This window comes from Medicago truncatula, chromosome 5 (assembly GCF_003473485.1).
Source record: "Medicago truncatula cultivar Jemalong A17 chromosome 5, MtrunA17r5.0-ANR, whole genome shotgun sequence".
NCBI lineage: Eukaryota > Viridiplantae > Streptophyta > Magnoliopsida > Fabales > Fabaceae > Medicago > Medicago truncatula.
The window spans coordinates 2,606,680-2,620,395 of NC_053046.1; the positions used below are offsets into that span (position 1 = coordinate 2,606,680).

The 13,716-nt window shown below is 32.1% G+C and overlaps 1 protein-coding gene and 1 long non-coding RNA gene across 2 annotated transcripts; both read left to right on the top strand.

Moving 5' to 3' along the window:
- Positions 1-8,924: 8,924 nt before the first annotated feature.
- Positions 8,925-11,907, top strand: LOC25494515 (40S ribosomal protein S10-1). Its single transcript, XM_024785204.2, has 5 exons — positions 8,925-9,081; positions 9,161-9,209; positions 9,297-9,576; positions 9,674-9,809; positions 11,575-11,907. Exons 1-5 carry the CDS (start codon positions 9,079-9,081, stop codon positions 11,647-11,649), a joined length of 543 nt encoding a protein of 180 aa, XP_024640972.1. The 5' UTR covers positions 8,925-9,078; the 3' UTR covers positions 11,650-11,907.
- Positions 11,908-12,546: 639 nt separating this feature from the next.
- Positions 12,547-12,825, top strand: LOC120580521 (uncharacterized). The gene is made up of 2 exons (XR_005646255.1): positions 12,547-12,625; positions 12,674-12,825. It is a non-coding gene; the product is annotated as an uncharacterized lncRNA (long non-coding RNA).
- The last annotated feature ends 891 nt before the right edge of the window (positions 12,826-13,716 follow it).

Genomic DNA, 13,716 nt, shown 5'->3' on the forward strand with positions numbered 1-13,716 from the left:
CATTTGTGTCTCTTTTATACAACAACCACAGGTCTGTCGTACACAAAAAGCATTTTGACTCACCAGTCAACACATGCAAGTCTAAAACAAATGTACAACCTCCTAGAAATTATGCTTTGCATTAATGTTTAGTGGCAAAACCTAAACGGCGAGAAGAGAAGAATTGTAGGTTCGAACTTACATCACAATGTATCAAATAATCTAGCAACCTTATAAAATCTAAGCCGCACTTAAATGTACTTTAAATTTATCAAAGTTCAAGAGTAGTTGTTGATGTTTTGACTTCGAACTCAAATATCACACGAATAAATTTAGATGTGTGAAATAAATATCAAAGGCAACCAATAACAGAACGATCTCAAGGAGCAGCAAAACAATAGATCTAGTAACCAAGTGTAAAATAAATCCATAAACATAATCAAAGACTTAAAAGGTAAGAGAGCAGAGAAAATGAGTGATACAAATATATTACAAGAAATTATATCCAAAAGCTCTCAAAGAACATTCTCTCATTTCTACTCATTTATCATCCCTGGTTTGTTGTTTTCTCCATCCACGAGTTACTCTCTAACAAAATTGATCAATTCAAATCAATGCTTGAACCTTGATCTAAGAAATGATTTAGTGAACACATTTGTTGGATTGTCTTTCGAAACATGTTTTTCAACAACAATTTCCTTGGATTCAATCAAGTCTCAGACAAAATGAAAACGAATATCAATGTGTTTGGTCCTCTCATGGTACACTTGTTGATTTGTCAAGTGGACGGTACTTTGGCTAGTACAATGCGTCTTCAGTATCTTTGAATGTGATTCCTAACTCACCAATTCTATGTTCTAACCATATGACTTCCTTGAACCCTTTCAACAAGGGAAATGTCCAGCACTTAAGTTATAGATATAGCCACCATGAATTGTTGTTTTGCCTTTCAACTAATATAGTCGTGTCAAATACAAAAAACACAAAATCCGATAAGGATTTTTTATCGTCCAAATTGCCTGAATAGTTCGCATCCACATACCCCTCCAAGGCGTCTTCCTCTTGAGTTGTCCTTGTGTAATTCAAATCGTCATTCAATGACTTGTTCAAGTATATCAACACCCACCTTAATGCTCACATGACCTGGATTTTCCATAGAGTGATTCCTTGTGATGACAAAAGTTTGAGATTCAAAGAGAAGTGAGAAGTGGTGAGAGAGATAGAAGGATTTGGGATTCAAAGAGTGAGAGTGAAGGATTTTGGAGTTTTCTGTGGAATGTGGAGGATTTGGGATTCAAAGAGAAGTGAAAATCGATGAGTGAGAGTGAATGTGAAGATTTATGTTTTTTTAATAATAAAGAGTGAGAGGAAGCTAAATTCTTTGGAAGAAGTGCCCTCTAATTTCAACTTGCACTATAACATAAAGTCATTTTCGATTTTAGAATCAAAATATTGTGAGGGTTGACTGAACTGTCGTAAAAACCGTCACAAAAATCAATAAAAAAAAAAAGCAACATTGCTATAGTTGTGCCAATATGTTGCAATATGAGTGTTCGTGAAATGATAATTTTCTATGTTTTTTTTATTGTTTTCTATGTAAACAAAAGTTTTTTTGTTGATGAAAAAATGGGGAGTAATTAAATTATTTATGTGGTCAACTATGATATATGTGTTTCTTTTTTGTCTTATTATTTACCTGGCTTACACTTAGAGGAGGAGCTTACAAACTTCACCCTATAAGTTTCTTATTCACAAAATTGTTCAACAATATATATATATATATATATATATATATATATATATATATATATATATAATTTCATATATCAACTCATATATTTCATGTGTAAATGAACATTATGTTTAAACTATGTTATTTTTTAGTAGTGTAAAACCATGTCCATTTAAAAAGCTTTAAGAGAGACGATATATATAATGTTTTATATACAATCTTAAAATACATAAACCTACTAAAAAGCTTCTCAACCATATTATTCATTTAAACTATGTTCGTTAACATTTTAAACTCATAGTTTAGCCATTATTCGTTTAAGAGGAGTAACTTTTTAAATTATAACTATATATATATAGACACACATATAATGATTTTTTATATATATAAAGTTATACTAACATGTTTTCTAACACAATTATTCTAATTGATTAACATTCAAATTATTTGAGTAAATTATATACATCTCACATGAATTTATATTGTGCAAAACAATTTTAAGGTTTTCTAACATTGCAACATTACATTATATTAAAGAAAACTTGCTAATGCAATGCTTTAATTCTTTTTAATTTCATACTCTAATTTTCTACTCTTCATTATAGTCTAAATCATAGTTACAAAATTTGTTGTGGACTTCAGCGAATCAAGAACCGGTTCACCCAGAATTCGTATGTAATTCGAAAACAGAAAGTACCAGACGTACCATCACACAAAAACTGATTTAACTAAAAAAATTTGAACTAATTAATTAATTGAACTCAGAAAACGGAACATCACTTTAATAAAAGTAATTAGCCATTGTCCCCACTGTAGCATTGACCCCCACCATCACAACATGTATGGTGACGTGACCACTGGTATTACTACTATTTCGTGAATAAAAGTAAAGTAGTTGTGGGCTTTGGTATTTATAAGCTATGCTTCCTTTCGTTATGTGATAACTGCCCGATGTGGGACATTTCTTTATACAGTATTTTTCTTCTTCTTTGTAAATTACATATCATAACACCATTGTCGCTTCAGCTGGCCTTATTCACTCAAAGCACCATCGTTCCCCTTAAAGCTTCAAGTTTCGGTGATGGCTCCAAAAAGAGGTTCGGTGAGGGGTCCAAAAAATTTTGATTTAAGGGACTCGGGTTTCTCACTGAGATAAGGGATCAAATGCAAGCCCCTTGTTGTTATTCATTTTCAGAATGTGGTGTTGAGGAGTACTATTACAACAAAAAAACAAACAAGAAGGTAGGGGGAGAGAATAACACTCTTTCCTCAGGACATTAACGACAACATTGTAAAAACTGAGGAGGAAGACGAGGTAGGGAAGAGCATTGAAGATGTTTTTGAATGTATGAAGTAGCACGGTTGCATTCTCGAAGAATCTTGCATCTTCAGAGGCTCCTTTGGTCCCCAAAATCCACAATGAGAAATCATTTTTCGAATAAAAGTTTTTTTTATATTTTTTTATAATTAAAATAGAATAAGTACAATGAATAAAATTAACTATTTTAATTACAACTCAAATGATTAATTCACAAAAGGGATAACATACAAGACTCCAACACATAAAAAGTTACAAAAATAACCGATTTATATATAGTTCAAAGGGGTAACCCACCAAGTTACAAACACATAACAAGAGGTATTTATCACCTTTAATGTGAACAAAGATTAAGATAACAAGAGTCAAACACCAATAATAGTTATATATATATATATATATATATATATATATATGTGTGTGTGTGTGTGTGTGTGTGTGTGTGTGTGTGTGTGTGTGTCTGTGTGTTTAATAATGATTCATACTCACAATGTGAATGACGTCTGAAGCATTCAAATGTTTACATTACATGAGGCGTCAACTATGACACCGATTGAAATTTTCCAACCAACTACACTAGTTGATATTTCCAACTCAATTGTGCCACTTAAAGTATAGACATTCTCTCTATTAGCAATTATGATAACTGACAAGTTTTATTTAGGCTAAATTACCTTTTTGGTCCCTTAACTATTTAATTGGTTTCGGTTTGGTCCCTTAATTAAATTTTGATCCCTTAACTTTCTCTTTTGAATTATTTTGGTCCCTTAACTTTCTCTTCGTTATACATTTTGGTCCTTCCCGTTAAATTTAATTAAAAAACGTTAGGGTTTAGAAACTCAGCAACAACACCGTCAACAGCAACAAGAAAAAAATCCAAAAACTCATAAAATTCATACACAAACCCAGAACTTCATAAACAAAAAGAAATCCAAATTTTATAACAAAAACCATAAACAAGAAAAATCATTTCTAACTCATCTTCCAATTATCTTTTCCATACAAATTCCAAAAGCATAAACAAAAATCATAATCATCATCATTTTTTCAACTCTCAATAATCATAACCCAAAACCATAAGTCCAAAGACCAAATAGAAAAATAACAAATGAGGCACACAAATTGCACCACATTCATGCCAGCAAACACAAGAAAACAACAAACACAGCAAACCGCACACAAATCACACTCTCAATAATCATAACACAGAAAACATATCAATTGGGGAAAACGAAATTGATTATTGTTCTTAAATTGGGGAAAATGGAAAAACGATTAGGGTTTCAGAATTGGGGAAAACGGATTCAACAATTTACGATTTGAGAAAGAAATTGTTGGAATTGTTGTTGCTTAAATGATTTGTTGAAATGATTTGATGGAATTGTTGTTGTTGACATTGAGATTGAGTATATGTGGTTGTTGAAAAGAGAAGAGAAGAAAATAGATTTTTTTTTGCTGTGAGAAGATGAAGATCTGGAAAACGTGAAACTGATCTGAAAATTTTAATGAAGAAGTTGAAGATAAGGAAAAAATATAATAAAAATTTTCAGAGCCAATGTTATAATGACATGTGTACAACAGTTAATATTTTTTTTATTAAACCCTAACGTTTTTAATTAAATTTAACGGAAATGACCAAAACGTGTAACAAAGAGAAAGTTAAAGGACCAAAATAAATCAAAATTTAGTTAAGAGACCAAACCAAAACCAATTAAATAGTTAAGGGACCAAAAAGATAATTTAACCTTTTATTTAATATATTCTACCGTAGCTTCCATTTTATATTCACGTAAATTTTAATGTTATTGCTTTTAACAACTAAAACGTGGACAATTACTACCATCCAAGGAATCACACAGTCTCCAATCAACTGTTTATATATATATATATATATATATATATATATATATATATATATATATATAATTCAAGAAATTTCACAACACGCAACAAGTTGTTTGCAAGAGAAATAGTTGCAACATCACGAAACAAAAATTTAAATCTCACATCTGATAGATGTGATATGGTTATTAGTGTCACTTTTATTAATAAAAATTATCCTTCCCTAAGTTTTTATAATTTTTTAAATATAAAATCCATGAGTAGAAGTAAGAAAATAAGAATAAATTCGAATCTTATAGCTTAGCCATTATTCGTTTAAGAGGAATATATATATATATATATATATATATATATATATATATATATATATATTTTCCTTCAAATTATACCAACATATTTCCTTACACGTTAGTGCTTTTAAACACACTTCTAATCTATTAACATTCAAATGATTTGACTAAACTATGCACAAAAGATGAAAATGAAAGAAAAAAAATTTAAAAGATTAAAATGAAAGAAAAAAAGCTTAAAAATTAAGTGTCTAATGTTGACAAAATAAGGAACCAAAAAAATGTGTAAGCTAAACAACACATAATCTACTTCCTTGTTAACACAATTCAGATTTTATAATCCAAACTATTTATTAAAGGTTTAGTTTATACACTATAAAATTTGAACTCTTTATTAAAGATTCACTATATACATTATAATCTATCTCTAAAATAATCTTTTAGGATGTTTGAAACATTTCAGATTATATCTTTTGAACTATTTTGAAATGTTTCAGTTTTTATATTTCAAACTATATATCTACAAGTTTTGGATAGATGCGAGCAAAACTCTATTACTGCCTTAAATTTTAGAACAACAAACATAGTTTAGAGTATATATTCTAAATAAAAAGTATTTTTGGAAGAAAAAAAACAAAATGCGTGAGAAACAAATAAAGTGAAAAAAGTAATAATCAAAAGAATTCTGCTCTTTACCCAACACATTTTGCGCGCGTTCAACTGAAATACTGAAAATACACTTGCGTGAGTTAACTCACGTAGGTGTTAAATATGTGCAGCTTAACTCACGATGCGTGCTGTTTTAAACACAGACAAAATCTCATTTCCTCATTTTTCATCTAAAATCTCCAAAATCTCTTTCAAATCACCCAAATCCAAAATTCCTTAAAGTTCAAATCAAACAACACTCCATTAACAAGTAAGTTTTCATAATCAAACACCATTAAACTTTTATGTTTATATGTTAGATTTTTTCTCTTAAATTAGAATTTTTTTAGATTTAGGGTTTGTTTAAATTTTGTTTTTTTTCTTCAAGAAATCATACAATGTTTACATGAAAATGACCTGTGTTGCTTAAATGTTTAGATGTTTGCATGTTTATGTTGTAGTTATGAGTTTTAGGATTTATGTATAATTTACACTCCAAATGTTTGATGAAATGTTTGAATGAGTTTTTCATTGATTGTTTTTAATTTCTTATTGTGTAGATTTGAAGCAATGGCTGATATGTTCGACGTTCAAGCACAGTTCAACGGTGGAGAACCTCAGAGGTTAAAGGTTTGGTACCTTGGTGTCACCTTAAGAGATCTCAAGGATCAACTGAATGAATTCAACCAAGGAGTCAACCCCGGAGACACAAGGAGGGTGGAATACGTTCGGTATAAACGTCCAACATTCGACGATGAGAGAATATCATTCAGTTGGGTGGAATTAGCGAACAACGGCGACATGAAGAGCATGTTTTGGGAGCACAACATGTTACCGTGGATCGATATGTGTGTAACGTTGCTGAGATTAACTGATGATATTCTCAACAGCTCTGAAATTAAGTTTTATTGTCAACAGCTCAACAGTTTGATTCCGTCAGAAGATCGTGATTAGGTAGAGAATGCACCTTTCAACTACAATTGTCTTACCTCTGAAATTGGATAAATTCAAACTTGCTAAACAACAGCTCTCAAGCGTTCACCCAAAAGTTTTATTGTTCCTTTCAAAACAACATTTATTATGCATAATCAGCTATACAAGTTTAAAAAACGTGTAGAATTAAGTTTTTTACAAGTTAAAAAACGTGTAAAAAACATAGGTTAGAATTATGCTATTCTCCCAACACATTTTGCTTGCTCCCAAGTGAAATATCGAAAATACCCCGCGTTAGTTAAGTAACACAGGTGTTAAAATATGTGCAACTTAAGTCACGCACGCACGCCTAATACCACAACGTGACTTAAGTCACGCACCACTAACCGGTGCGCGTGTTAACTCACGCAGGTTTGTCGGTGGTCTGAACTCAAGAACACACGTTTTTTGGATTGTGTTCAAGTAATTTTAATTGGTTTTGCACATTTTTTTACTATGTTTTACACGTTTTTTGACTATATTTGTGGTAGATATTACATATGTTACAATCCCCCCTATAAATACACCTCCAAACTTCAACATTTCCTCAGACCTCCTCACTCTCCCCTTATAAATCTCCTTCTTTTCCTTTTTTTTTAGTCTTTATATATTTTGGTGTAAAAAAAAGGCCAATCAAGGGGTAAAAATAAGTCAATCGAGGGGTAAGAATAGGCCTATCGACTTGGGATAAAAAGTGGTCAACCATTGGGGTAAAACTAAATCTGCTTCTTTTTACCCCTAAAACTTTTTACCGTGCGTAAAAAGAATCTTCTTGGGGTATAATAAGAACCTGATTTAGACTTACCCCAAGGGGTGATGTCTTTTACCCCAAAAAGATTGGGCTCTTAGCTCAAAGTTGGTCTCTTTTTGCCCATGATTGGTCTCTTTTTACCCCAAAGAACTAGATTTTGTAAATTCGAATAAAATGTATCAATTATTGTAATTGTATCAATGATATTAATAAAATGAGATGTTTTATGTATTATTTTATGATTATTTTTGTTCAATTTTTATTCTTTTATGATTATTGTAATTGTAATTTATGTATTATTTTATGATTATTTTTATTCAATTTTTATCAATTAGTAATTGCATTTATTTTAATTATCTTTGTTCCATTCTTTTTATTTATATAGAATAAAAAATTGAGACCAACCTTGGGTAAAAAGAAAATTTATAAGAATAAAATGTATCAATTAATTTTATATAGAATATAAAATTTCTTGGGGTGACATAGCGTGACTTAAGCCACGCTATGCAATTAGGTGTGCGTGAGTTAACTCAAGCAAGGGTGCGCGAGTGATTTTTGCTGGAAGAAGAGCAGAATTCGAAAAATTATGATCAAGATCTAAGAAGATTGCTTTTTAGGCCCCCCAATATCTCTTTAGGCCCCCTAAAAATACAAAAATAACCTTTATAATACATCCGGTAGTTACATACCGGTAGTGCATTTTAAATTTTCACATTTTACACCTTCGGTATGTACATACCAGAGGCACATTTACAAATTTTCGCGTTTATCGCATTATGTTATTTAAATGTACATGTTCTGCTATGTTGGAAAATTCACAAACTTTTGGTAGGGTGCATAAAATTTACAGAAATAAAAGGATCAAACTTTTCATTGAATATGACAGAACTCTAAAAAAATTATGCAGAAACAATACGAGAGAGGAAGAAGCAAGGTTTACCTTCTAAATGATTGCAATTAAGTAAAGATTGACGCCATTTGTTCTATTAATTGTGATGAAAACACAACAAAAATTGGCCAACAAACGCAAGGTATGGAACAATATTGAAGCTTAGAAAATAACTCTTAAAAAACTACACCATTTTATACAGATAACAACGTGGGTGGAGTACGGTATATATATACCGGAGGTGTAATTGAGAAATCGCAAAATGAATGTTCCTCCAGAACATAACTACCGAATGCGATAAGCGTGAAAATTTGTAAATGTGCCTCCGGTATGTACATACCGAAGGTGTAAAATGTGAAAATTTAAAATGCACTACCGGTATGTAACTACCAGATGTATTATAAAGGTTATTTTTGTATTTTTAGGAGGCCTAAAGAGATATTGGGGGGCCTAAAAAGCAATCTTCAAGATCTAACAGAAAATTGGGCCATGGGTAAGCCCAAATAGAAAGGCCCGGCTCGCATAACTATTGGCAAGTCCATCGTATATAACAAAGAGAAAGTAAATTAGGGTTTAGAAGATTGCAGCGCGAAGGGATTAGAAAGGAGTGTTCGTTCGCCGCTGAAGTTTCTGTTGTGCTGCTTCTACATTGCAATCATGGTATATCATTTTCTCGACAAATCGAAACTTCATTTTAGCTATTCCAATTTTATTCATTTTTTTTGTTTAATTTTATCAGATCATTACTGAGAAAAATCGTAGAGAGATCTGCAAATACCTCTTTCAAGGTATGTTAATCTTGTGAAATAATCTAGGGTTTCACTTTGTTGTGATTTTATCGTGTTTGAATTGGGTAAGTTGTTGTTGTTGTTCAGAGGGAGTTTGCTATGCAAAGAAGGATTTCAATTTGGCTAAGCACCCAGAAATTGATGTGCCAAATCTGCAAGTGATTAAGCTGATGCAGAGCTTCAAATCTAGGGAATATGTGAGGGAAACTTTTGCTTGGATGAACTATTACTGGTTCCTTACCAATGATGGAATTGAGTTTCTCAGGACTTATTTGAATCTTCCATCTGAGATTGTTCCTGCTACTTTGAAGAAGCAGGCTAAGCCAGCTGGAAGGCCCTTTGGTGGTCCTCCTGGTGATCGCCCTAGGTAATTAATTCGACGTTGTTGCTTTGAGTTTTTTTTTTTTTTTTTTTTAATGTTTTGTTTTTTTAGTTGTTTGATTGAATGGACTGTGTTTGGACAGGGGCCCACCAAGATTTGATGGAGAAAGGAGATTTGGTGGTGACCGTGATGGATACCGTGGAGGCCCTAGAGGACCTGCTGGTGAATTTGGAGGAGACAAAGGTGGAGCTCCAGCTGACTACAGGCCTTCTTTTGGGGTAATAATCTTATTAGATTATTGTTTCATTTCAATGAAGTTTGAATGTTGTGTTTGTTATGATTTAGTCTATTCATTTAGATACAATGATGATTCTATTTATCACGATTTCGTCTATTCATTTAGATACAATGATGATTCTGTTCTGTTCATTTTGTAATGGGGTTTTATGCGTGTTAATTTTGGTAGCTTAATTTTTACCTCAATATTATCTTTGATTTGATCTCCACAGTGTGGTTCCCTTGTGTCTTGTGTATATTGCTCTGTCTAATTTTCATTGACAAGTAGACTTGGATTCAATTTAGATTAATTTCTCAATCTTAAAAATTAAAAATTTAGTTAATTTGTCATATAAAAGTTTGCAATTGGTTGAGAGTACATCTCAAACTTTTTAAGAACTATGGTCATTTCATAACTTCTAAAATCTTGGGTCTGAGTTATGTTCCCTGTGTTCATTATAAGTTATAATTTGAACATACAAGTTTTCTTGTGTTGTACAAACTGATTTGTCATGTTTGTTCAACTATTAGATGATGATGAACATTTATGTGCAAAACAAGTGTAGTGGTACACTAGTGTAAGATCTTTAATTGTTTTCTAGTTTAATAGAGTTGGTTCCAATGGTTCATTGTTCTATACAAGTTGAGTTGATAGGGTTGAGCGTCGGAGGGTTCGGACATGAACTTGTCATGATGGATGAAACCGATCACCGCTCAATTCTGCCCATAAAAACATTTGGTTTTGGATGGTCTCGGCTAGGGCGGGTCACGGTTTGGGGGGGGGGGGGTTGGGTTGATTATGAGCCACATAAAATGAGTAGGTTTGGATTTGTACAGAAAGAGAAATATGAAAAAGAAAGTGATAGCTTTTAACACCTAGATTTTTACTTTATAGAAAGAAAGAATGGAGATAAGAGAGTAATGTGACTAAATTTAGTAGTTCTTACAAGAAGAGTAGTCATAGTGCTACCTGGTTTTGAGAGAAGAAAAAAAATGGAGATTATGTCTTGCTGTCTGTTGCTAAAACTTTTTTCTCTCAGAAAATATAAATACCCAGATTGAGAGAGGAGGCGTCAAAAAATTGGAATGATTGTCAGATGCTTCTTTTATCTCGGATAAGTAGCAAAGGTTTCGTTCCATTTTAATATTATTGAAGTAAATGAAAGTAATATTAGTATAAATAAATATAAAAATTGAGTGGGACAGTGCTTGGATAGACATATGAGAATAGACTAGTACTATTATCAGTATGTCACAGGTAGGTGTGGCCACCGCTGGATTTAGCTTTTGAAATCCAAGGCCCCCCGAATCGCCTCATATTGACTCGATTTCCTTTGTTTTTCACCCGTTACCCGTCTAAATCCGACCTGATCACCTGAACAGCAACCGGTTTGGACAGGTTTCTGTCGGGTCACGGGTTGTTGCTTGGCCCTTCAATTTGGTATACACTATGCTGTCTCTACCTTCTTACTTTGAATTATGGTGCATTGTTTCAAGTTTTAGTATTATTTGGATTTCAAGTGTTAGATATATCAGTAATTCACATTCTGTTCCTGCTTTCCTCATGTATATACTTCTATTGGTATACACTATGCTGTCTCTACCTTCTTACTTTGAATTATGGTGCATTGTTTCAAGTTTTAGTATTATTTGGATTTCAAGTGTTAGATATATCAGTAATTCACATTCTGTTCCTGCTTTCCTCATGTATATACTTCTATTGGCATATGATTCTGATCAAGTTTTATTCTCCTGACTTTATTGCAGGGCCCTGGTGGTAGACCTGGCTTCGGTCGTGGTTCTGGTGGCTTTGGAGCACCAACTAGTTCAAACGATGCTTAAATGTAACGATTTCCGCTTCAGCTCATGCAGTTTTGGCTGTCATTAGATTCTATAGTATTTCCCCCTCCACTACAAGTTGTTTGAGACATTTTATTTTATTATTGTTATTCATGCAATGAGAATTTTGAATCTAGTGTTTTTGCTTTAGTAGAATGATGATTTTGTTAATGTTTGGATGATAGATCACTGTTGGTAAAAATGCATGTTCTATTGATGGTTCCTGATTTTGGATTAAAAATGACTTGTACTTTGAAGATACTTAAGAGTGTTTTACAAAGCTAACAACTCCCAAAACTTTCTAAAATCATTTCTGAATTGGAGATTAGTCATGTTAAACACATTTTTTTTTAATTTAATGTTATTTTGTTCCTTTTCGATAACTTCAAAAATAATTTCTCTGTAGTATGTACGTGTTTGTGTAATTTATTGGCTACAGATATCATGGATTATGTTTTTTATGTGGAAATTCATTTTTACTTGGTTCCTACAAGAATAAAGGATTATTGATTTTTTTTTCCTCTCGTAAAAGCTCCAAATTTTGTTGACACCACCATAAAAATGTTTATTTTTTGGCTGCTATTGAAATTTATAAAATTTAATTGTCAAGAAACTATCGTTTAATCTTTCTTTCTTTCCAAAAAAAAAAAATAACAATCGTTTAAAACAACAAGTTTAAGTTGAAAGATTAAGTTAACGAAAAAATTTAGCGACTAAAACTTTAACTAATAGATATTTAAGTTCAATCATATTTAAGTTCTATAATACACTTATTAGAAGCAAGATATTTTTAACAACTAATAATTTCTGTTTTTGATTGACAATATATTTAACTTCATCAACTATTAATGTCTGTTTTTGATTGATTTATTATTTGGAAAATTAACTAAATAATGAGTATAACTCCCTCCATAATGTAGGAAACATTGCTTCTATTATTGTACAGGAGAACCCTCCATAATGTCTTAAGATGATAATAGTCTCAAGAAGAGGTTGTTGTACTTGTAGGGATAAATATTGTGAAAAGGTCTCATGTGATGATGTGAACATGATTTACAAAACCACTAGCAAGTTGTATGCTCAAGCCATCGCCAGCTTCTATAATCCTACAACTATTTTTTCGGTCAAAATTAATTGCTTCGTATTTTAAACTAATCGTATTAAAGTGGTGGTTTTCAATATAGTTATGACTTAGTTGCCACTTGCCAAGGAATATACCTACCGAGCCTAAAATAGAAACGCATTAAAACATATTTGAATGTTACTTTTTCCACCCTGCGTCTTTCCTTGCGCGTCCTATTTTTTTTTTTTTCAATTTTACTCCTGGTCCGTTTTTTTGGATTGTTTTGTTAGAATTTTGCGGATGTTTCCGGATTTGAAAATCCGGAATAATGTTTTACCAGAACTTTTGCAATTTTAAGCTTTACCATTCGTAAAATAAAATGCAAATAAAATAAAAAACAGAAATAAAAAGACACAAACATAAAATTAACTCATTTTATTAATATATGAACATTGACCCATATGACCCTCAGATGAACCGCACTTCGTTGCAGCGCGGTTCCATCCTCATTGACCGTTCATACAAACCCTGAAAGTTTTCAACAAGACCTTTATCTATGAAAGGACAACGATGGAAAACCATGGTTGTAGAAGGAAGAAGAGGAGGAGAGAATGAGAGAGGATGGTGTGAGAAATGGTGAGGTTTGAAAGGCTATTTATAAGTTATCAATAGGCTTCCATCTTCAACAAATACCTTCATTCTTCACTTCACATCTTTTCTTCCATTTTCTTCAAATGTTTTTAGTTTTTTAGAGGTGTCGGTGGTGTCATGGTCATTGTTGATCATTCATATGAACCCTGCAATAGCATTGCAGCTTGTGTGGGGTTCATATAACATTAACAGAGACCATTGACATCAAAGAAAGACACAAAAAAGCACATAACATCTTGTCCAGATTTAATGTTCCGGAAAATCACTAACAATCCGGACCAGATTATATAATTCGGACCAGGGGTATTTTTGGAAATTTTGGAAGGCGCGCGAGAAGGCATTAAGGTGGGAAAAGT

What these genes read in the sequence shown, in the direction of transcription:
- LOC25494515 (XM_024785204.2), top strand. An exon ending in CTGCAAATACCTCTTTCAAG is followed by an intron (nt 9,210 to 9,296) that starts GTATGTTAATCT and finishes GTTGTTGTTCAG; the next exon opens with AGGGAGTTTGCTATGCAAAG. An exon ending in ACTACAGGCCTTCTTTTGGG is followed by an intron (nt 9,810 to 11,574) that starts GTAATAATCTTA and finishes ACTTTATTGCAG; the next exon opens with GGCCCTGGTGGTAGACCTGG.